We start from the raw sequence: 23123 nt of genomic DNA, 5'->3' as shown, positions 1-23123 counted from the left end.
GGGATGCGCATGCGCACAAGAGAGGTTTCAGTGGTTTTTTGCTTCTGCATGTGTAGAAAAGGAAAACATAGCCAAAGTCTCATGCGCGTCCGTGTGTCCCCACGTGTCCTCCCCTGTCTTTCCCCGCCACACAGTGGTCCCAGGGGTGGGCTGCTGCCTGGATGTGGGAGGGAGAAGTGCAGTGGGGTAGCGAAAATGGAGCTCCCCCCCAGAGCCCCCAATTTGCACAGAAAGATGTTGCAGGAAAATGCATAAGCCTCGGCCACAGTGTCGTAGTAAAAATGTTGTCAGCCCTTCACTGGGTGGGTCCCATGCGTCACACAGCTTGGCCCATAACCAGGATGCTCATGACGGCCACCATAGCAAAGAAGACCCACATGAAGAAGCGGTCCATGACCTTGGCCACCTTCTTCCACTCCCCCGTCCGCCTGGACGCCACATTCTGTTCTCGGAAGCAGTTGGCGATGAAGTCCACGTTGCGAAGGATGCTCTCCTGGTGGCACCAACATGTCTTTCTGGGGCAAGGCGGCTGCTCCTCGGGTCCAGGCCCTCGGGACAGTGGGGGTCCTCCTCCCTGCGTGGACTCCTCGCCGTTGGCCCTCTGGGCATGGGGGAGCGAGTCCAACTCGTGTGGGGGGCTCTTGCAGCCGTCCCCGACTTCGTAGACGAAGAAGATGCGGGCCATGTGGTGCAGGATGAACTTACGGGCCCAGCTGGGGACGGGACGGGCCCCAGGGCCACAGTGGTGGATGTTCATGATGAAGATGGTCAGGGCGGTGGAGGCGGTGATCATGGTCATGGTGGCCACATAGTACTTCCCTGGAGGTTGGGGGGAAGGAAGGAATGGAGTGAGTGGAACCAAGGACCGGGGGGGGGCACGAGAGCATCTTCTGGTATTTGAGGGGCTGCCCCCAAAGAAGGGGAGTGGGACAAGAGGTAACGGAAGCGAATCAAGGAGAGAAGCAACCTGGAACTAAGGAGGAATATGCTCAGAGGCCATGTGCTGACTCTCTCCACTGCTTAGAGAGGGCTATGAAAGCACTAGGAAGCAGTAGATAAGTCTAAGGGCTATGGTCCTTTTCCTCCCTCCCTCCCTCCTTCCTTCCTGGATCAAACGAGGACCCAGACTGTTGGGGGCAAGAGGCTGATTCTGTCAACGCGTAGAGAGGGCTGGAAAAGCACTAGGAAGCGGTAGATAAGTCTAAAGGATATTGCTATGCTATTACTATTTATTATCTATCTATCTATCTATCTATCTATAGATAGATGATATAGATAGATAGATAGATAGATAGATAGATAGATAGATAGATAGATAGAGTAGATAAAGATAACTGTGCATAGGAAGGTAGCTTGATAGATGATAGATCTGTAGATGGTGCAGTGGTTAGAGTGCAGCCCTGCAGGCTACTTCAGCCAACTGCTAGCTGTAGTTCAGCAGTTCAGATCTCACCACCGGCTCCAGGTGGACTCAGCCTTCCTTCCTTCTCAGGGGAGTCAAATGAGGACCCAGATTATTAGGAGCAGGAGGCTGACCAGTGTAAACTGCTTAGAGAGGGCTGGGAAAGCGCCATGAAGCGTTATAGAGGTCTAAGGGCTCTGGCTACTGCTATCTACACCCTTGGGCCCCCCACTCACCAATCAGGGGCACGTTCTCGGAGGGCGGCATGCTTTCCGCCACCAGCAGCTGGAAGACGGTCAGGGCCAGGAGGACGGTCACCCCCAGGGACACCTTCTCCCCCGAGTCGGCCGGGAGGTAGAAGGCCAGCGGGGCCAGGGAGGAGATGAGGATGCAGGGCAGCAGGAGGTTGAAGACGTAGAAGGAGGCCCGGCGCCTGAGCAGCAGCGTGTAGGTGACGTCCGGATAGGGCTCTGAGCAGCAGCCGTAGGTGACCACATTCCGGGTGGCCGGCATGCCCAGCATCTCCCACTCCACGCTCTCCACAAAGTCCCTCAGGTCTCCCGTCTCCTGCATGCTCAGAAGGTCCACCTGGTGGCCGTTGTAGGTCCAGGAGCCAAAGGTCAGCGGGCACCGCTGCCCGTCGAAGGGGAAGTAGGAGACGTCCACCTGGCAGGAGCTCTTAGTGATGGCCGGAGAGTCCCACCGGACCTGCCCGTCACAGCGGATCACCACGTTGGTCTCCATGGAGCTGGTGAACTGGTCAGCGGCACTTGGGAGGCAAGCGGAGGGCAGCGGTCAGGGTGGGGTGGGAGCGGGAGCGGGTTCCTGTTGGAGTGACGTTTTGCAGAAGCTAGCCCCCCCAGATAGCCAAAGCAGCTGGCCAGCCTACCTCAGACCAGGAGGTCAGGAACCTTTTTATCTTGGAGATAATCCAAGAGTTTCTTAGGAAAATATTTACTCCTTTCGTAGCACACCTATACTACCTATTTACACTGCAACTATCTCTCTAGCAGTTGCTATACAAAGTACTAAGAGTTCTCTATCTACTATTCTCAGTTGTAATATTCAGCTACAATTCTTCAGCCACTACAGTCAATTCACAACACAAGCCACTCTAAACCATACTTTAAATATTTAATATTTAAATATTAAACTTAATATTAAGCACTCCAAACTTGACTTTAAAAAATATGACTTCAGTAACCGAATTGTCGAAGCGTGGAACTCATTACCGGACTCCATAGTGTCATCCCCAAACCCCCAACACTTTACCCTTAGATTATCTATGGTTGACCTATCCAGATTCCTAAGAGGTCAGTAAGGAGCGAGTACAAGTGCACTAGAGTGCCTTCCGTCCCCTGTCCTATTGCTCTCCTATATCTCCTATACCTTTCTTCTATTCCTCTATCTCTTCTTCTATTCTCTCATTGATATGTTCTATTCCTAGATCTTCTCTTCTCTTCTTTCTTAGATATATTTTACTATGAGTATCTCCTCTATAACCTTCATCATGTATTTTACTATGTGTATACCCACTAAAACCCTCATTGTGTATTGGACAAAATCAATCAATCATTCAATCAATCAATCAATCAATAAATAAATACTAAGCCACAATACCTTCAAGCCAATCCACAAGCCACACCTATGCACAGCTGCATTGTGTATATATACTTTTCTCAGCCAATCAGATTACTTTGTTACACGGTTGAAGTCGTCACAATTCTTCTTCTTGCAATTTGGATAGTGCCTCCTCAGGGTGGGCGACACTGCGCATCGGTAGTATAACGGGAGCTGTGCATGCAGCTTCGTGTGTCCAGTGTGTGTGTGTGTGTCCTAGTGAGATTTTGCTTCTGCGCATGGACAGGAAGCAAAATCTTGCAAGGGGAGGCAAGCGCACGAGATTTCGTTGGCTTTTTTGTTTCTGCACATGGACAGGAAGCAAAACATGACCAAAATCTCGCCCACACACACGTCCCCTCACAAGACTTTGCTCCCTGTACAGGCACAGAAGCAAAACCTACTGGGGATGCATCATATGCAGTGGCAACCCATAGCTGCGCGCACAGCCCACCGGTAGCAGCAGTAAGTGGCAACCTCCGCCTGGATAGGATAGAAATCATAGTGTGGAAAGGGACGGAGCATCAACTGGGCTTCCAGAAATGGTGGGAAATGGAGTGGACCGCCAACGTCCTGGACAGCCCCCGTGGAAGTTGAGCCTCTCTCTCCTGCTCAGAGGAGCCACCACACCTGACAAAAGACTGACCTACAAGTCTCAAAGGTGCTTTTTTTTCTCCCAAGAGGGAACTGGACTTTCTGGTATTTTCTTTGAAGATGTTTCACTTCTCATCGAAGAAGCTTCTTCAGCTCTTCAGAATTTCCGAGGTTCTGCCCTAGGTTGACCATCATGGGTATATACTCTGCTCTTTTGTCCTAAGTAGAGTTCCTTGTTATAGTTATATAGTTGAGCAGTAAAGCACATGGTGACTGTGCTCTTTGCTCTGTGCTGATATACACTGCTCAAGACATAAAAATAGAGGGAACCCTTAAACAACACAATATAACAGTCAATCCAACTTCTGTGGAATCAAACTGTCCACTTAGGAAGCAACACGGATTGACCATCCATTTCATTTTGTTGTCAGCACATTCAACTTTGTACAGAACAAAGGATTCAATGAGAACATTTCATTCCTTCAGATCTAGGGTGTGTTCTTTGCATGTTCCTTTTATTTCTTGTAGCAGTGAGTGTAAAGAGAATCCCCCACAGCTAGTGCTGCCTCAGCCCCTCCAGCAGACGTAGCATTGGGGGCCCTCAAAGTCTGGACCGTCCAAGGCAGCTGCTACTTCAGCCCCCAAAGGTGTTTTTCCAAGGGTCTCTGCACGGAGTAACAATCCTTCCATTCACCTCCATCCTGTCAGAACTGAAGAAGCTCCGGGCAGGAGGAGCAAAACACCTTCAAAGGCAAAACCCAGAAAGTTCAGCTGACTCTTGGGGGGTGGGGGTAAAAGCCCCTTTGGGAAAAGGTCTCCAAAGTTTTATCCTGGTTGCAGCCTTGCCAGGGAAGGAGGGCTGGTCCTGGGACCTCGTGGATGAGAGGGAGCCTCTCGGACACTGCCTTGTCCTTCTCCAGGGGCCGTTCTGACCCCCTCCCACACCTCCCCCTCCCCCCTCGGCCACCTACTTGTTGTAAAGGACGATGTCAGGTCTCCAGACGTAGCTGCTAGGGATCTGGATGCTGTCAATGCCGCCGTAGTCTTCCTTGTCCCAGCTTAGGTAAGCATCCACCCACACCTGCCGGATCCACAGGTAAGCGGTCAAGATTTGGTTCCTCTCGTCCTGGAACAGAAGGGGAAAGCTGAAGGCTGCCCCCCCCCGGAGAAAGGGGGCCGGCCGTGGGGTTTTGCAGGGAGCTCTGAGAAACACTAGGATGGGCCTGGAAGCCTCCGCTCTTATTCTGCAGCTGCTGAGGGGTCAGAATAGAGGCGGGGGCTGTTGGGAGCGGTCCAGAAAAGAGCCACCAAAGCCACAAAGGGACTGGAAGCCCCGACATACGAAGAGAGGCTGCTGGAACTGGACATGGATGGTTTAGCAAAAAGAGGGGGCCAGAGGGGACATGACAGCACTATACAGGTATTTGAGGGGTTGCCAGAGAGAGGAGGGGGTCACACTGTTTTCCAGGGCACCAGAGGGCCAGACCAGGAGCAACGGATGGAAACTGACCAAGGAGAGATTCAACCTGGAAATAAGGAAGAACTTTCTGCCAACCAGTTTCCGGTCACAATTCAAAGTGTTGGTTATGACCTATAAAGCCCTACATGGCATTGGACCAGAATACCTCCAGGACCGCCTTCTGCTGCACGAATCCCAGTGACCGGTTAGGTCCCACAAAGTCGGTCATCTCCGGGTCCCGTCGACTAAACAATGCCATCTGGCGGGACCTAGGGGAAGAGACTTCTCTGTGGCGGCCCCGGCCCTCTGGAATCAACTCTCACCGGAGATTAGGACTGCCCCCCACCCTCCTTCCCTTTTGTAAACTCTTGGAAACCCACCTATGTCACCAGGCATGGGGAAATTGAGATACCCCTTAGCTGTCTGGTTTGTTTGGGTTGTATGATTGTTTTTTAATAAGGGTTTTTAAAACTGTTTTTAATATTGGATTTGTATATGATGTATTGCCTGTTGTGAGCCACTTCGAGTCATTGGAGAGGGGCAGCATACAAATCTAATAGAAATTAAATTATTATTATTATTTCTGATGGTGAGAGCGATCAACCAGCGGAACGGCCTGCCACCAGAGGTTGTGGACGCCCTATGACGTGACACATCCAAAAGGAAACTGGGCTGCCATCTGGCTGGGGTGGGGTAGGGCCTCCTGCTTGGTGACCTGCAAGGTCCCTTTCAACTCTAATAATAAATAAATTAAACATTTAAAAAGTGAGGTTCACTTAACAACCAGGTGACTAACTGAACAACGACAGTGATTCACTTTACAACGGCAGCAACAAAGGTCATACAATGGGGCAAAGCTCCCCTGAGGACTGTCTCTCTTAGCGACGGAAATCCCAGGTGCCATCGTGGACACGAGTCTCGGGCTTCCCGCCATCCCCGATTCTCACCAGGCCCCAACTTTGAAATGGGGCCTTCCACCCCCCCACCCCCCACTTTGCCCTTACCATGTCTATGATCTGGGAGAGGGTGACCTGGAGGGTGACATTGAGTGCCCGCTCGGTGTCCTCTGCTGGCCGCAAAGCGCTGGAGTAATTGGCAAAGAGTTGGTGCAACAGCTGGTAGGCCGCCTTGCCCGGAGCTCCTGAGCAGCCTGTGGAGAGGAGGTCCAGGTTGGAGAACCAGGGAGGGAAGGGCCGAGGGGAGCCCTGAGAGAGAGGCAAGGGGAGGGGAGGGGGATGCTGCTGCCTTCTCCCAACCACACAGCAATCCTTGGAGCCCCTCCCTCTCTGTATCCATGAGTTAGTGCACATGGACTCGGGGCGTCTAAGTATGAAGCAGCCATGTGCAGCAATGGCTAAAAAGGCCAACACAATCCTAAGCTGCATCAACAGGGGAATACACTCCAAGACCAGGGAAGTCTTAATACCACTCTACTACGCCCTGGTCAGACCACACCTGGAGGACTGCATTCAGTTCTGGTCACCCCACTTCAAAAGAGACATAGAAACTCTGGAGAAGGTGCAGAAAAGAGCAACCAAAACGATTAGGGGACTAGAAACCAAGACTTATGAAGAGAGGTTGCTGGAACTGGGCATGGATAGCCTAGAGAAAAGGAGGGCCAGAGGGGACATGATAGCAGTCTACAGGTACTTGAGGGGTTGCCACAGAGAGGAAGGGGTTACACTGTTTCCCAGGGCACCAGAGGGCCAGACGAGGAACAACGGTTGGAAGCTGACCAAGGAGAGATTCTACCTGGAGGAACTTGACAGAGCGATCAACCAGTGGAACTGCCTGCCAGCGGAGGTTGTGAACTCCCCAACTTTGGACATTTTCAAGAGGAGATTGGACTGTCATTTGGCTGGGGTGCTGTAGGGTTTCCTGCTTGGGCAGGGGGTTGGACTGGATGACCTCCAAGGCCCCTTCCAACTCTAATAAACAAACAAACAAACAAATAAACAAATAAAGATTTCGGCAATTTTTTGCTGACATGTGTGCGCGTATGTACGCGCATGCACTCAGACACCTAGAGCTGCATGCGCAGCGCACCAATAAGGTCAGGAGCAGCAACCCCCACCTGAACGGAAGGGACACTGGTGCACTTATGCAGGCCCCTTTCTGACCCCTTAGGAATCGGGAGAGGTCAACACTGGAGAGTCTGAGGGTGAAGTTTTGGGGGTCAGGGGATGATACGGTTTCAGGGTTGGAGAAACCTTTGGGAACAGGGCTGGAGAAGGTCACTTGCTGGGCAGCCTCCCTCCTGTCCCAGGTGAGTCCCTCCTCTGAGCACAGGTGGGTTCGGGTCCAGGCACAGGGGCCCTCAGCTGCCCATCTGCTGGGCTCCTCTCCCTGGTCCAGCGCCCCGTCTGCCAAACGATGGGCTCTAATTAAAGCGAACCGACCGGGCGTGACAGGAGGGCTCTCGGTGGATTAATGCTCACAGGGGAAGCCACCCGCGGGTCATTGTGGTGCAAGGCTTGCCGAGCTGAAGATGGGCAGGGAAACGGTTCCATTTCTTCAAGTAATATTACAATGCAAGAAAATGGTCTGTAGCCATAATCAGTATGTAATCATGGGTTTGCTGTGCTGCAACCTGATTGGCTGTAACCTATATAAAGGAAAAAGCACCCTTGCAGGGGTGTGGTTTGTGGTTTAGTGGTTTGTGCTGAGTGGTTAACAGTTAGTGCTTTGTGGGTGGTGCAGTGGTGGATGTAATAGGAGTTGTATGATAGTATTGTGGGTGGTTTGCCATAGTGGTTAAATGCAAAGGTGATCGTTTATTTAGAGAAACATTTTGCTAAGAAGAGTAAAATATATATCTTTACAAGAAAGCCTGCTGCAGTGTTTTGCATTGAAGACTTCACTTAAGTATAGTGGTTAACGGTGGTTAGTGGGTGGTGTTTCCTTCTGCCTGCGCAAAACTCTCCCCACAGTCTCCAGGGTTCGGCCTTGGCAGGAGGTCAAACTCCCCCTTGAATGTGGGTTGCAGGAGCCCCCGAAGGGATTTCCCTGGAGGAACCCCCCCTCTTTCAAGGAAGGTGTTTGTTTGTTTGTTTGTTTGTTTGTGTGTTTGTTAGATCGAAAGGCTGCCCTCTTCTTCGGGGACTCAGAGTGATCCTTGTTTACCAGGGTTGTACACACACAGAAACGTTTAGACTGAGATGAGTTGTGAATAACTACTCAGCCACACACATATATACTCACTTGAATTAAAGTTTACTTTGAGGAATAACATCTTCAGGTAAACAGCCTAAACTCACACACGTAATAAGTCAGAATAACAATCCAAATATTACCAAGTACATATCGTCTTTATTACCAGTTGTCTTTGTCATCATCAGCAAACAAAGCTCTCAAGTTTATTCAAGATATCAAGATTTTCGCCAATATTTTTGCTACAATGCCACAAGCCTTACGTGTACAGCCTACAAATCAGCCCTTGATAAGCACCATCCTCACTTTCCCTAAGATTGATCCTTATTCTTACTAAGTTCTTCATTATTATATGTCATGGTTAGGCCATTCTGCAGGCCCTGGTGACGTGACCCAGCTGAGAGTCCATCCATGCCGCTGGTCATAGCTGACCCCCTTCTCCCCTCTGCCATGGGCACCCCCCCCCGCCTCCCCCTGGGTGCAATCTGCCAAATGTAGAGCGGTCCCTTCCCTGGCTTGAAAGTTTAATGACAGGTGTCCTGTTTCCCCCGCCGGGGACGTCTAATGACATCTTGTAAGGTTCGCTTACAGATCAAGACACACCAATGCCAATTCCGAGCCCTGCTGAATCCTCCCCTGGGCTGATTGAATTGCAATGTAGCTGATGGCTCTTCCCAAAGGCTGCGTTGACCAGCCGCCTTGCCATGGAGATGCCACCAGACTGGAAACACGGAGCGAAAGGCAAAGACCCTACAAAGGTCCCTCCAATTCTCTCACTGTTCTTCCTTTAGGATCTAAGACTCCAGAGATGCTGGATCTCAAGGACCAACTACCATATGTCTTGGAGTATAAGATGCACCTTTTTCCTCCCTAAAAGAGGCTGACAATTTGGGTGCGTCTTATACTCTGAATGTAAATAATAATAATAATAATAATAATAATAATAATAATAATAATAATAATAATAATAATAATAATATAATAATAATAGTAGTAGTAATAGTAGTAGTAGTAGTAGTAATAATAATAATAATAATTTATTAGATTTGTATGCCACCCCTCTCCGGAGACTTGGACTGTAGCTTTTTTCCAGCCCTAACCAGCTGCTAACAATCTTCCCAGCTCTGACCTTGCAGGCTCTTTCACTGTTACTCTCTGCAAAGAATGTTTTCCAAGCCCTGAGTCTTTGCAGGGTTTTCCCCCATTGGTCTAACTTGCTCCTAATGTTTCTTTCCAGCCCTAACCAGGTGCTAACGATGTTCCCAACTCTAACCAGCTTGCAGGCTCTTTCACTGTTACTCTCTGCAAAGAATGTTTTCCAAGCCCTGAGTCTTTGCAGGTTTCCCCCCCATTGCTCTACTTGCTCAGACTGTTTCCTACCAGGTGCTAATGATTTTCTCAGCTCTTACTGGCTTGCAAGCTCTTTCACGGTTACTCGCTCAGAATAAAGTTTTTTAAAGTCCCTTAACCAGGGGATAAAATAATGTGCTGAAGCTGAGCAGACGAAGGATGCAGGCCAGATGAACACCTGGGAGGCAGATTCTTTTCCCCATTTTCCTCCCCCAAAACTAAGGTGCGTCTTATATTCCAGTGCGCCTTATACTCTGACAAATACGGTAGCTAGAACATCCTTCGAGAGAGCCACAAGGATTGTGCTGTGGAGATGAGCAAACCGCCCTTCACACCAGCCCCTTTCGTCAGGCACAAACTCCCTGCAGGTGCCTTCAAATCCCAGGGGTGGGTGGGGGCCTACCTGGCACCCTGAAGAATCCCAGGGCGATCCCAAGGAGCAGGCAGGTGCACAGAGTCCACGACATGTTCACGCCCGCCAAGAGGCAGCGGGAGAGAGGAACCGGTGCCACCAAACCGCCCGGGACATTTTAGGTCTCTCCTCCTCGTCTGGAGATGTTGCCGAGGCTGTGAAGATACGTGAGCCGCCTTGCTGCTCTCAGGGAGACAGGAGGAGGGGGACTTTCTGCGAGGGCTGCAGGTCGCCTGCCAGACACGGATGGGTTTTCCTTACCTGAGCCAGGTGGAAACAGAACCCCAGCAAGGGGAGAGGGGCGACGCTGAGGAGAGAGAGCAGGAGAGGGTTGGAAACAAGGAGACACAAACAGACTTGAGAAAAGTGACATCTCCAGGAAGATGCAAAAGGAAGAAGAAACATGGAGTTCTTAAAAGTATATTTATTATTCGTTTCAACATTTAGAGCGAAGTCATTTTCATTTCAGGCCCTTTGCATTTGGCTGGGAGCAGTGTGGGCCTCCCACCGAACAAGCTGCTACGGATGAAAGGGAAGTGAAACTGGGTTTGAACGGATCATATTCAAGAAATATTGGCGTTATAGGCAAAACCCCAGCAGCGGTTGCAGTAGCTGCTCTAGGTGGCTAAAAACACAACAGTCCTAATGAATCAACAGATTTACAGCGGCAAAAAAACTTTAGCCCTGAACTAAATATTTTGACAAATAAAAAATATTGAGACTCACCTAATTCCTACTTGGTTTTCCTAGTTTGCATGTTAACATTAAATAGTTAAAGATGCCATGAAATGTTAATGCCACTTTATAAGGTGTTGGTAAGGCCACATGTGGGATACGGCATTCAGTTTTGGTCGCCACAATGCACAAAAGGATGTTGAGACTCTAGAAAGGGTGCAGAGAAGAGCCACAAAGAGGACTAGGGGACTGGAGGCTAAAACATAGGAAGAACAGTTGCAGGAATTGGGCTAGTTTAATGGAAAGAAGGACCAGGGGAGACACAATAGCAGTGTTCCAGTATCTCAGGGGTTGCCACAAAGAAGAGAGAGTCAGGCTATTCCCCAAAGCAAATGAAAAAAGGAAGGAAGGAAGGAAGGAAGGAAGGAAGGAAGGAAGGAAAGAAAGGACCAGGGGAGACACAATAGCAGCCTTCCAATATCTTAGAGGTTGCCACAAAGAAGGAGTCAAGCTATTCTCCAAAGCACCTGAGAGTAGAACAAGAAGCAATGGGTAGAAACTAAACAAGGAGAGAAGCAACTTAGAACTAAGGAGAAATTTCCTGACAGTCAGAAGCATTAATCCGTGGAACAGCTTGCTACTAGAAATTACAAATGCTTCAACACTGGAAGCTTATAAGAACTTGGATACCCATCCGTCCGAAGCAGTGTAGGGTTTCCTGCCTAAGCAGAGGGTTGGACTAGAAGACCTCCAAGGCCCCTTCCAACTCCTTGTTGTTGTTATGATGTCTGACCTAGCCTTGTGTGCAAAGGTCATTTTGCAAATCGTAGCACAAGAACAAGGGGACACAATCTGAAGTTAGTTGGGGGAAAGATCAAAGGCAACATGAGAAAGTATTATTTTACTGAAAGAGTAGTAGATCCTTGGAACAAACTTCCAGCAGACGTGGTTGGTAAATCCACAGTAACCGAATTTAAACATGCCTGGGATAAACATATATCCATTGTAAGATAAAATACAGGAAATAGTAAAAGGGCAGACTAGATGGACCATGGGGTCTTTTTCTGCCGTCAGTCTTCTATGTTCTATGTAGCTGAAAGTCACATAAATCTGGGGACATTTTTGCCACTTTCCCTACACCAGATGGAAGCGGCAGAAATCTCCCTCTCAGGCCAAAGCCATTTTATTTGGCTCGCCACACTTTTTAATACTATTTTAAAATGTATTCTTTGCTATATGAATTTGGGAGGGGTAATAATTGCACGAGGGAGGTCGGCGTGTAGCCATAACAAATCCCTTCTTAGATGGTCAAGGTCGTCCTTTGTCTTTGCACTCCTGCACCTGCACGGAGGGAGATGGGAGTTGCGGCCGAGTTGGCAGATGGAAGATTGGTCAATGTGATACTGGACTTGGGGGTTGTGGGGGGGGGACAAAGGCTTAGACTTTCAACTGGGGGGGGGGAGGAGAAACCCCCGGGGGCTTCAGATTCGGGTTTCTCCCCCATGTGCCAAAAGGGCTCTGCTAATAAATTGGAACTTTGAGGAATAATTTACCTAAGACTCTGATTTACTTTTGGATGCTATTAGTAACCACGACACCTGCTGGATTTCCAGATGTGGCAGTGTTGGTCGAAATATTTGATCTTTTATACTCTTGACCTTTTGGAAGATTTGAAATAAGCAAAAAAGAATTTCATTTTCACTGACCACAGAACTGACTTTGGACTAATGAAGAATATCCTATCGCTAATGTATACAAATTGTCTTTTCATTGAATTTATTTCCTACCCTTAACAATAAAACTGTTAATGACAATGAACCAAGATTAATGTGGTAAGGATTGTAGGATGAAGTAAATAAAAATATGAATGTACTTTATTAGAGATATTTGATTACAATGAAGGAGGGCAGGGTCCAAAGAGGTGGAAAGGCCTGGCCCACAGGTTTAGTGGATAACATCACTTGATTATACAAATATTGAGTAATATTTGCATTTGCGTTAATTGACATTATGATGCATTTCTGAGTTATGTGTTTAATTTAGATGAAGAGATTATGTTATTGATATGCAATTAAAAAAACCCACTAAAACAAGAATATTTTATCTTATAACTGCCCCCATATGGAAGAGAATTGGAATACAGGAATGTTTTCCTATATTATTTTGAGTGGGGGGCCTTAAACTTTCCTTGATGATGCCCCCACCCCCCACTTTTTCCTCTGCATTATAATTTTGTACCTTAATTGTTTTTAGTTTTGGAGCCTAAACGAATTGCCAGGGTTGGCACCCACCTCTCCACTTTAATTTTGTAGGTGGGATCCTGAGACTTCCCCCCCCAAAAAAATTTATTTATTTATTTATTAGATTTGTATGCCGCCCCTTCTCCGCAGACACCGAAGGAAGGAAGAGACGATCAGAAAAATGCTATAAACATTTTATTGTTATTTAGAAAGCATTTCCAGAAAAACAGACAAGAAAATAATTTGGATCATTTATTTATACTTTTTAATAAAAACCTTTCCATAATCTTCATGCGTAACAACCTTCCTGGAACCCCCCCTCAAGCATCCATGCACACGTTCCCCCCCCTCATCCAGCTGCAGCCCCCCACCCCCGGCGCCCCCCTGCAAGACCCCCGGCCGAGACTGTGCAAAGGGGCAATGAGGCCGGTCCCCTGGGCAGGTGGTGAGCGCACGGAGCCCCCTCCCCACAAGTGGACGGACACCCCCCAGGGCTGCCCCGGCTTCAAGAGGGAGAGACCCCCTTGCTGGGGGTGGGGTGGGGGATCTTCTCCAGCCCTGGGCGAAAGCAAGTCCAGGGGCCGGACTCCAAAGACCTCTCCACTTGGGCCAACCGATGGGGAGGGGCCATCATGAAAAGACCCCTCCCTCCAGGGCCACCCCCCTCCCCACTCTCTGACCAAGCCTCCAGTGAAATCAAGGACTATTTACACACTGATTTCTAGCCTCCCCCTCCCCCCTTGAGTCAGTTCAGGGAGGGAGGGTCTCGGTCGGTCACTGCCCCCCTCTCTTCTTCAGCCTGCCAAAGGCCAGACCGGTGGGGGGGAGTGGTCATCACTGCAGGGTTCTGGGGCAGCAGACTTTATTGAGGCCACAGAGCAGTGGGGAGGAGTGGGGAGGGGGGGCTCACAGGGGTCCCACCGCAGAGCCTGGCCTTAAGCTCCCTGCGCCCCTCCCCTCCCTCCTTGCCTTGCAAGCTAGATACCCCCCCCTAAAAGCAGGAAGGCAGGTGGCATCCTGTAAGCCCTCCCCCCACGCACTGGGTCCAACGGGGCGCCTGGCCGGGACCCCCGACGGGCAGCAGGCGGGGGGGCTTCCTCACTGGGCCGCCACCATCAGTTCCTGCAGGTAGGACTGGGTCAGCCCACGGAGCTCCTCCAGCGCGTAGTCCTCCGGCATGGGGAGCTGGCTGATGTGGGGGGCCAGCAGGCGCAGAGGGACCCTCTGGAGGTCGGGGGTGGCGCCCGAGGCTGGGTCCGGAGGGTGCTGCAGGCTCAGCACCACGCGCAGGATGTCGGCATTGCGCTTGGCCATCTCTGCAGGGGGGGTGGGGGAGAGAAAGCAGGGGGCAGCCGGTCAGCCCAGGGGCAGGGAAGGCCCCAGTCCCAGGCAGGAGGCAGCGGGGTCGGCGGAAGAGCAGGGGGCTTCGGCCCCACGGAGCCTGGCTCATTTCCCAGGAGAAGAGGGAGGGGAGGAAGAGGGGACCCTGCCTGGACCAGGGAGAGACGCACCAAGAGGACGGAGAGAAGACAGGGATCCATCCATCCATCCATCCATCCATCCCTCTCTCTCTCTATCCATCTCTCACTCCACCCACCCATCCATCTATTCATATATCTCTCTCTCTATCCATCCATCCTCTGTCTGATGTATATCTATGTGTAATCTCCCCCCCCCTCTCTCTCACACACACACAAGTCTGTCTATCACCTCTCTGTCATTTATCATTATTTCTATTCCCATCTGTCCATCCACCCAAAATATTTAATCCTCTTTCAACCTGCTGGGGGCAGATCCTAATCCTAAACTAAAAGACGGATACAGTTTTATATTAAACCTATTAAACTCAACTGATTCCCCATGGGAATTCTAGGGCGTGGTCATCTAGTCCAGCACAATCAATCATCCTCCGTGCAAACCTGCCTTCCATGGAGGATTCATGTGGACTGCACGAGTCCAAAAGAGGGCCCTGAAAATATCGACTTGACCACTCGCATCCTGGACACAAACTCTTTCAGCTCCCACCCTCAAAAACCTCACTACAGAGCCCTGCACACCAAGACAACTAGACACAAGAAGAGTTTCCCCCCCAAACGCCATCACTCTGCTAAACATTCCCCTCACCACTTCCCAACTCTTCACGAAGGCTGCACCGCCATCAGCCTTGTCCTCCTTCCCACCCCCCCTCTCCTCCCACTCAGGACTGTGTGAGTGTCACTTGTTGCTGGTGTCCTTAAGATTTTTATTAATATGGATTGTTTCCTGTTTATTTGACCCCTGTGACCATCACTAAGTGTTTTTACCCCATGATTCTTGACCAATGTCTCTTTTTCTTTTATGTCCACTGAGAGCATCTGCACCAAGACAAATCCCTTGTGTGTCCACACTTGGCCAAGAGAGAGTTGTATTCTACTCCCATTCCATTCCATATATTCTATTCTATTCTATTCTATTCTATTCCCATTCCACCTAATGTCTATTCTCTCCAAGGTGTATTGTGTATTGGACAAAATAAATAAAATAAAATAAATAAAATAATTTCTCTTCTCCTCTCCCAGAGGCCTGGGTGGGCTCTGCAGTGGGGAGAAGCTGCCAAGGTCCCCTGCTGGTCGGGCAGCTTTTCTCTTGGGCAGGGGTGGGGGGAGAAAAGGGCCCCCTCCCCCCACAAGCCCTCGCCTGCCCAGTGCTGCCCGATGGCTCCACACAGAGTAACCGCGCGCCCCGTCCTCCCCAGGGTCACACCCGTCCTTACCCGACTGAGCCAGCCTGTCCTTGGCCCCGTGGCACTGGACCAGCTCTATCCGGCCGCAGAGGGAGATGACCTTGGAGTGGAGCTCCTCCAGCTCGTAGCTGGTGCAGTCCAGCTGGAAAGAGACCCAAGGGAAGGGGGTCAGCACTCCTGCCCCCAGGCGCTTGTGGGGGGTGGGGAGAAGCCTTGCCCAGTGGCCCCCTGACCTGCTGGATCCTGCTGACCATCTCGATGACCTGGAGGTAGTCCAGGAACACCAGCCCGGCTGTGTCCCACCCCTGAATGAGGCTGCAGCGCTGGGGGCTGGCCAGGTCCTCCAAGAAGCCCTTCAGGTAGGTGTAGTCCTCACGGATGATGGCCTCTGCGGAGGGAAAGGGGAGCAGGGTGGGTGGGTGCGTGTGACTAGCTGGGGTTTCCAGTGCAGAACTCAAGCCAGCAATGGAGGGTTAAGGGAACTGAAGAGCTGCTAGGAGACCCTCCCTGATGCTGCCTTGTGTCCACGACTATGCCACTGTGAGGATGGCTGGGTGGAGCAAACGTAAGGGCTATGTGCTCTAACAGGGGGGCCGGGAGGAAAGGATTTTGAAACTCCCTGATATATTTCCCTGTAACTTGCAATCAAGGGAAGGTGCAGTCGTAGGGCCGAGCCCTGGAGAAATAGCGGCAGCTGAGGAAGCAAGTTGTGGCCACACTTAGCTTCATTTTTGCTTGTGCCACTATAATATTGTTTTGTGAGTCGCCCCGAGTCTTTGGAGAGGGGCGGCATACAAATCTAATAAATTAATATTATTATTATTATTATTGACTCGGCCAGGCAGCGCGGTCCAGGTTTTTTTCCTCTTAATTTTCCCCTGACTTTTAAACATTTTAATAGTTCGATTTTGCCCCCTGATTTATTCCATTTTTTTCACAAACTCCCTGTCAATTCCCTGATATTTCCCAAACCGCCGATTTCCCTGATAATTCCCTGATTTCCCGCTTTGCTGGACACCCTGTCTAAAATGTTGGTCTGTATCTGTGTTGAGTAAGGCTTGCATTGTATATTCTATTTATTTTTTATTTCATTCTGTTTTGTCAACTATGTTTTGGTGGTATACAGAGATATAACAATATTTATATACACGATACTGGGAGGAGAGAAACATTAGGGGAGGGGGCGGAAGGCAGGCTGGTGCACTTATACACGCCCCTCAATAGGAGAATATTGATTGCTGTACAGTAGTAGCCCTAGATACGAGCATAATTGGTTCCAGAAGGGAGCTTGCATCTCCAGCAAACTCGTATCTGGAACAAATGGCTTTAGACTTTGCTTTTCCCCTCTGGGATAACCAGAAGCAAGGATTCTTGCGCCACCTAGTGGACGCTCGGCTCGTATCCTGAATTTCAGCTCGGAACTTGAACAGAAATGTCTCTCCCCTCGTGGCTCGTATCTTGAAATGCTCACATGCGGAGCAGCTCGTATCTAGAGGTACGACTGTATTTGTGAATGACTCGGACTGTTACCGAGTACAATATTTGAGCCACTCCAAGGCCTCGGAGAGGGGCGGCATACAAATCTAATACATTATTATTATTATTATTATTATTATTATTATTATTATTATCCTAATGTGAGTAATATTTATACATTAAATGTATGTGGCCTGGTTATCTGAAGAACTGCCCATCTCTCTGGGACATTAGCTGGACACCTGCCCCCTCCACGCTCTCAACTGACTCCTCCTCCCCTAACATCCCCTAGTGACTGGCGCTTACCCGAAGCCAAGTGCCGGACCACCAGCTGGTGGCACTGGTTCCAGTGTCCGGCCTTGAAGAGGCAGAGGGCCTCGCGGGTCTTGTCGCCCTCCCTCCGGGCCCACAGGGCCTTGGCCTCGTAGATCCAGGCCGGGGGCACGCACAGCTTCTGCGTCAGGAAGGCCTCCTTCTCCCCGGACTCGGGCAGCTCCAGCAGCTTGCAGTGGCGGTTCAGCAGCTCCCGCACGGCTCGCTCCCGTGTCCTGGGGAGGAAAGGGGGAGAGAGGGGGGTCAAGCAACCAGGCTCTGGGACTTTCCGTTCAAGGACAAAGAGCAGCCCGTCTCAAAAAGGACCCCCTCACTTGCGACCCATGGTCACGTCATCAAAGTTCAGAGGCCTGGCTGCCGGTCCATAAATATTGGTATTTATGACAATCATGACCCCCATTTGCGAACTTCTAACCAGCCACGTCAAGAGGGAGCTCACATTCACCTCACAACTGTGTGGCTAACTGAACAACTCTTGCAGGAAAGGTCAAGAAATGAGCCAAAATTCACAATTCTTTCTTAGCAACAGGAAAAAAAATTTCTTAGCAACAGAAAGATGGATAATTAAAGAATAGACACCAAAACAGAATCAAGACTTCCACGATGGATTTAAGATGTGGTACTTGAGATTGATCTCGATGTACTTGGGAAGTTTATTGTTCAAGATTTGAAGAATGAAATGATTTGGAACAATGTTGATTTAATAAATGATGGTAAATTATGAATAGCACATGATAGTTTAAGAAAACGACACAAATGAGGATTGGTTCCTGAGAGGCCTGTGGTTAAGATAAAGCAAAAGGGAAAAAATAAATGATTCATTAGGAGATTAAGGAAGATGGAGAAGCAAAGAGGGCTTAGAAATGAAAAAGACAAGAGGAAGAAGAAATGGCAAATTAAGCTAACAAGGATCATGGGGAAAAACCTGTTGGAAATTCATGGGTAGAAATTGTAGGTGGCAAAATTAGACTTATATTTTTTTCTTTTTCTTTTTACAAGCACTTCATTGCCTAAAAATATACCTGGGAAAATGCGTTACATTTATAAAGAATTTATGATTGGTTAAAATGTATAATTATGTATTTACTGTAATATCACAGTATTTGAAGGTACAGTGACCCCTCTGCTTAGGAACTTCATCCGTTCCGTGACCAGGTTCTTAAGTAGAAACGTTTGTAAGAAGAAGCAGGTTTTCCCATAGGAATCAATGGAAAAGGAAATAATGGGAGCGATTGGGGAAACCACAGGGAGGGTGGAGGCCCTGCTTCCTCCCAGGAGATTCCTAGAGAGGCCCCACGGAGGCTTCTCCCTGCCTTTTCCAGCCCTATTTCCTCCCAGGATATTCCTAGAGGGGCCCCACGGAGGCTTCTCCCTGCCTTTTCCAGCCCTGTTCCCTCCCAGGAGATTCCTAGAGGGGCCCCACGGAGGCTTCTCCCTGCCTTTTCGTAGGTAGAGGTGCCACTGTATATGGATTTATATACGGATCCACAAAAAAAAATCTTTTACAAAAAAGAAGACATTCCGGGCTCAATTGGGGTCACAAGTCGAGGGCTGCCTGTGTTGTCCAGGCGGCCACAGGGTTAGGGGTCACTCACTGAGCATTGGGGGTGTGAAGCAGGACGAAGACGGCCCACTCCCACAGCCCCTCCCTCTCCAGCTGGGCTGCGTAGCTGGCGTTCAGCACCCCCTGGCACTGTTCCGACAGGTGGGTGTAGTTCAGGGCCCGGAGCGCCTCCCACAGGTGCCAGCTGAGACGGTGGTCCAGGGGGTCGGCGGTGACGCTGTGGGGGTCCAGCAGCTGGTGTAAGTCGTAGCACCTGCAAGAGAAGCCCCAGGTCAAGCCCCACCGAGGGGGAACATTTCCGGCCCTGCCTTGAACTGTGGGGTCCCTGGTGCCCCATGAGCTGCAGACGTCTCGTGACCAATCTAGGTAACGTCGCCCGTGATTAGAGGGCTTGGCTAGCACTGAGGAGGCCAGTGGAGCCTCTGCAGGAAACGCACCCAGCTCAGAGAGCACCGGGGGGTCCTCAAAGTGTGGGCAATGAAAGCCCCCCCCCCCCCCCCCCCCCCTGCACTTCTGCCAAGAGCAGAGCTTCCCTGGTGAGAATTAAGGATCAGCTCGGATTTGGAAGGAGGGCGGGTGGCGCTCAAAGCTCCAGACTAGAAATGGTGAGCTTCACTCTTGCCTGAAAGGGCAGGGCTGGGCAGCTGTGGCCCCTGGACTTCAACGCCCAGAATTCCTGAGCAGGGATGAGAGTCCAGGTAGTGACCAGAAGTCCAGAAGAGGAATAGAATTTATTTTAGAATTTAAATAGGACTGGGGACCGCAGGAAATCAAGGCAACCGAGGGGGAGGGAGGGGGGGAATTAAAGAGGCCCACATGTTGCTTTCTCTGCCCCATTTCCAGCAGTTAACGTGCGCAAGAGCCCCAGGCCTCTGGGGTGGGGACCTCCAGGATTCCTGGCCGTCCAGCCAAGGCCCAAGGGGGGGGGAGAAGGCGAAAGGAGGCACCTGTCGCTGTACAGCTTCAGCAGGTGGAAGCAGACGTCTCGCAGGGGGCGCTGGTCCTCCTCGCCCTCTGCCATGTAGCCGGCATCTTCGAGGTAGGGGGGCAGCGGAGGGCAGGCGTACCTCTCTCCGTCGGGGGAGTCCTGCGGAACAGAGCCCAGGGTGGGCGGGTGGCCCCTTTGCAGGCACAGACACTCTGACTCTTGGGGAGGGGGGGGCGCGATCAACCCCCCCCCCCGCTCCCAGAGCTCCATCCAGGCCTTCTCCAGTCACAGGGAAGCCTCACCCCCCTTTCCACACACACACACACCCAGGTCCCTGAACAAAGCTAAATGGGAGCCCCCCCCCCCCACTCTGGCCAATAGACCCTCCCTCCCCATGAGTAGCCCCATGTTGTGTTTAATGAAAACACGAGTCCTTCCCTTCCCTCTGGGTGCATAGATGTCTCTCTCTCTCAGTCTGTCTCCTTCTCCCCCCCCCCCACCCTATAAACTCTCCCCTCCCTCTCTTCCTTCTCTCTCTCTTCTGCTTGAGAAGGCTGGAGACCCTCAAGGCCCTTCCTGCCCCTTGACCCTCTTACCCTCTCTGTTCTCCCTCCCTCCCTCTCTTTGCCTCTTTCTCCCCGACTCCCCCCCCCCTCTCTCCCTATATATATATATGTCACATGGTTTTGCTGAATTTGGGAATTAAGGGAGACTAGGATAGATCTATTTCGGCCTTCTTCAGCTAGCCATACCCTCACTGGGACACACAGATACACACACACACACATTTTAAAACTGTCCATCTTGTTGTTAAAACAAACCACAGATGGTAAAAGATCAAATGAAAATGAATGAACCACACTATAGAATATAAATAAGGAGGAAACCTTTTTAAATGAGTGAATTTTAGACCATGACAGGAATGTATTGATCTACCTAGGAGACTCGTAGGCTGAAGGAAACGTTACTCGGTTGGTATCTATGCTAAATGTTTGGTATTCAAATACTTTGATATAGATTTGTATATATTTAATTTTTGTGGCTGTGTGTGTGTGTTTGGCTTCTTGTATGTTTGTTGTTTTTTGTATTTATACTCAATAAAGATTTAAAAAAATAAATAAAATAAAACAAAACTGCCCATCTCCCTCCCCGAGGGGACAGTAAAAATGATCACAAGGACAGGGAGGAAGAGGGCTTCAACCCCATCGTCCTCAACCAGTGGCTGGGGATGATGGGGATGCCTAGCATCAAGTGAAGGAGGGAGGCCCTCTTCCCAAAGCAGGCCCCACATCCCGACCACCGACCTGGAAGGCGGCTTCGTACATGCTGAGGGCCTTCGAGAGGGGGGCGGTGGAGGGCAGCAGGTACCACAGGTGGACACCCAGAGCCCTCTTCCAGTCCAGTTGGGAGCAGACGTTGATGGTTCTCTTCTCGGACAACTGCCACACCTGGAGCAGAGAGACAGAAGGACATGAGAAGAAGAGGAGCCCGGCTGAAGGGGGCCAAAGCCCCTCGAGTCCATCATCCTGTGTCCCACAATTGGCCCCCCAATTGTCCAGGGGGATCTTGAGCAGAAGGAGAAGGCCAGACCCTCCCTTTCCCTTGACCCCCAAACAATGGGACCCAAGGAGACCCTGCGTCAACCAACATAGAGGTGGCACTTGGACCTCCGTTTCAATCACCACCTATGATACACTCGGCATCCCTGAATCTGTCTCATGCTGCCTTGAAGCCATGAAGGCTGACAGCTGTCACGACCTCTCCTGGAAGGGAATCCCATCAACCAAGGACCCTCTGGGTGAAGAAGAAATATCTCCCTTGATTTGTCCTCACTTTCCGACCTGTGAGCTTTAGGGAGTGGCCCCCTCCTCCTAGTTTTTCCTCCATCCCCCTTTTCTATCCCCTGCGTGATTCCATCCCCTTCGATCCAGCCCCCCCCCTCAACGCTTCTGTCTTTCAAGGCTGGAGAGACCAACGCAGGCTGAGAAAAGGGGCCAACGCCAGGGCAGCAAGGAAGAAACCAGGCGCCAGACAACTCACCGGTTTGCCCGCCAGGAGGCAGAAGATGCGCAGGCGCTCGTCCTGGATGAAGCTGTCAGCTTGGAGCTGCTGCCAGTCGGTCAACTGCAGGGCCAGCAGCTCCCGGGCCTCCTGGCTGCCCACCAGCTGGGAGAGGAGCAGAGACAGGCGCAGGTCCCCTGCAACGGAAGGAGCCCCTCAGCACCCAAGGTAGCCCCAGAGCTCCGGGAGCCCCACCCCACCCTCCTCTGCCCCACAGCAGCTGCCGTGACCCGCCACAGGCCGAGACCAGGAGAGAGGGGCCGGGGGCCTGGCAGGACTTTCCCTGGATACGCCCCCAAAGAGGCTCTCTGTCCGAAGGGCAAGGAGACCGCCTTCTGCCCCCTTGCTCTCAGCGCCTGCTAAGGGCCCACAGAATTGGTCTCCTCCAGGTCCTGTCAGCCAAACGGTGTCAGCTGGCGGGGCTGCAGGGGAGGGCCTTCTCTGTGGCTGCCCCAGCTCTCTGGAACCAGCTACCTCCTGAGATCTGGACCAGCCTCACCCTATCGGCCTTCTGGGAAGTGGTGAAGACTCGGCTGCTGCGACAATCTGGGGTGGCAGATCAGATGATGGTAACCGTCGCGATCCGGCCATAAATGATATGCAGGGGCTTCACTGTTTCATATTGATTGTTTAAAAACCGTTTCATAGGTTTTGGGTGTTATTTGGGTGTTATATTTTGGGTTGTAAGCAGCTCAGAGTCCTTAGGGCAGTGATGGCGAACCTAGGGCATTGGGGCCACGGGTGGCACCTGGAGCCATATGTGTTGGCACGCAAGCTGTTGCCCTAGCTCGGCTGCAACGTGCATGTGTGTGCCGGCCAGCTGAGTTTTGGCTCGCACAGAGGCTCTGGGAGGGCGTTTTTGGCTTCCAGGGAGACTCAGGAGGATGGGGGAGGGCGTTTCCCCCCTCCCCTGGCTCTAGGGAAGCCCTTGGAGCCTGGGGAGGGCGAAACACGAGCCTCCTGGGCCCAGCAGAGGTAGGGAAACAGGCCCAGAGGGCCTCCGGGGGACAGGAGAAGCTGTTTTCACCCTCCCCAGGCACTGAATGATGGGTGTGGGCACTCACGTATGTGCCATAGCACAGGCCCCCGCTCTTTTGGCCCCCGAGGGGGAAAAGGTTCGCCTTCACTGCCCTAGGG

The 23123-nt window shown here is 51.0% G+C and overlaps 2 protein-coding genes across 3 annotated transcripts in view; both read right to left on the bottom strand.

Annotated features, from left to right (window-relative positions):
* Positions 1-283: 283 nt before the first annotated feature.
* On the bottom strand, positions 284-6150 carry LOC139166154 (neuronal acetylcholine receptor subunit alpha-10-like). The gene is made up of 4 exons (XM_070749367.1): positions 6080-6150; positions 4588-4742; positions 1639-2171; positions 284-819 (listed from the first exon to the last, which is right to left on the bottom strand). The coding sequence occupies exons 1-4, from the start codon at positions 6080-6082 to the stop codon at positions 317-319; spliced, it is 1194 nt and encodes a 397-aa protein (XP_070605468.1). The 5' UTR covers positions 6083-6150; the 3' UTR covers positions 284-316.
* A 6929-nt stretch (positions 6151-13079) lies between these two features.
* The window catches only part of LOC139166153 (nuclear pore complex protein Nup98-Nup96-like), a 44347-nt gene continuing 34303 nt past the window's right edge, over positions 13080-23123 (bottom strand). For both annotated transcript variants that reach the window (XM_070749365.1, XM_070749366.1), the window contains exons 26-33: positions 21966-22123; positions 21230-21373; positions 19945-20084; positions 19029-19250; positions 17407-17648; positions 15858-16012; positions 15655-15766; positions 13080-14218 (exon numbers count right to left, since the gene is read on the bottom strand). In XM_070749365.1, the coding sequence (XP_070605466.1) occupies positions 14001-14218; positions 15655-15766; positions 15858-16012; positions 17407-17648; positions 19029-19250; positions 19945-20084; positions 21230-21373; positions 21966-22123 (1391 nt within the window). In that variant the 3' untranslated portion in view covers positions 13080-14000. The remainder of the gene's footprint in view (positions 14219-15654; positions 15767-15857; positions 16013-17406; positions 17649-19028; positions 19251-19944; positions 20085-21229; positions 21374-21965; positions 22124-23123) is intronic.

Source organism: Erythrolamprus reginae, chromosome 4, assembly GCF_031021105.1.
Source record: "Erythrolamprus reginae isolate rEryReg1 chromosome 4, rEryReg1.hap1, whole genome shotgun sequence".
Lineage (NCBI taxonomy): Eukaryota > Metazoa > Chordata > Lepidosauria > Squamata > Dipsadidae > Erythrolamprus > Erythrolamprus reginae.
Note: the sequence above shows the minus strand (reverse complement) of the source record. Positions and strands in the feature narration are given on the sequence as shown.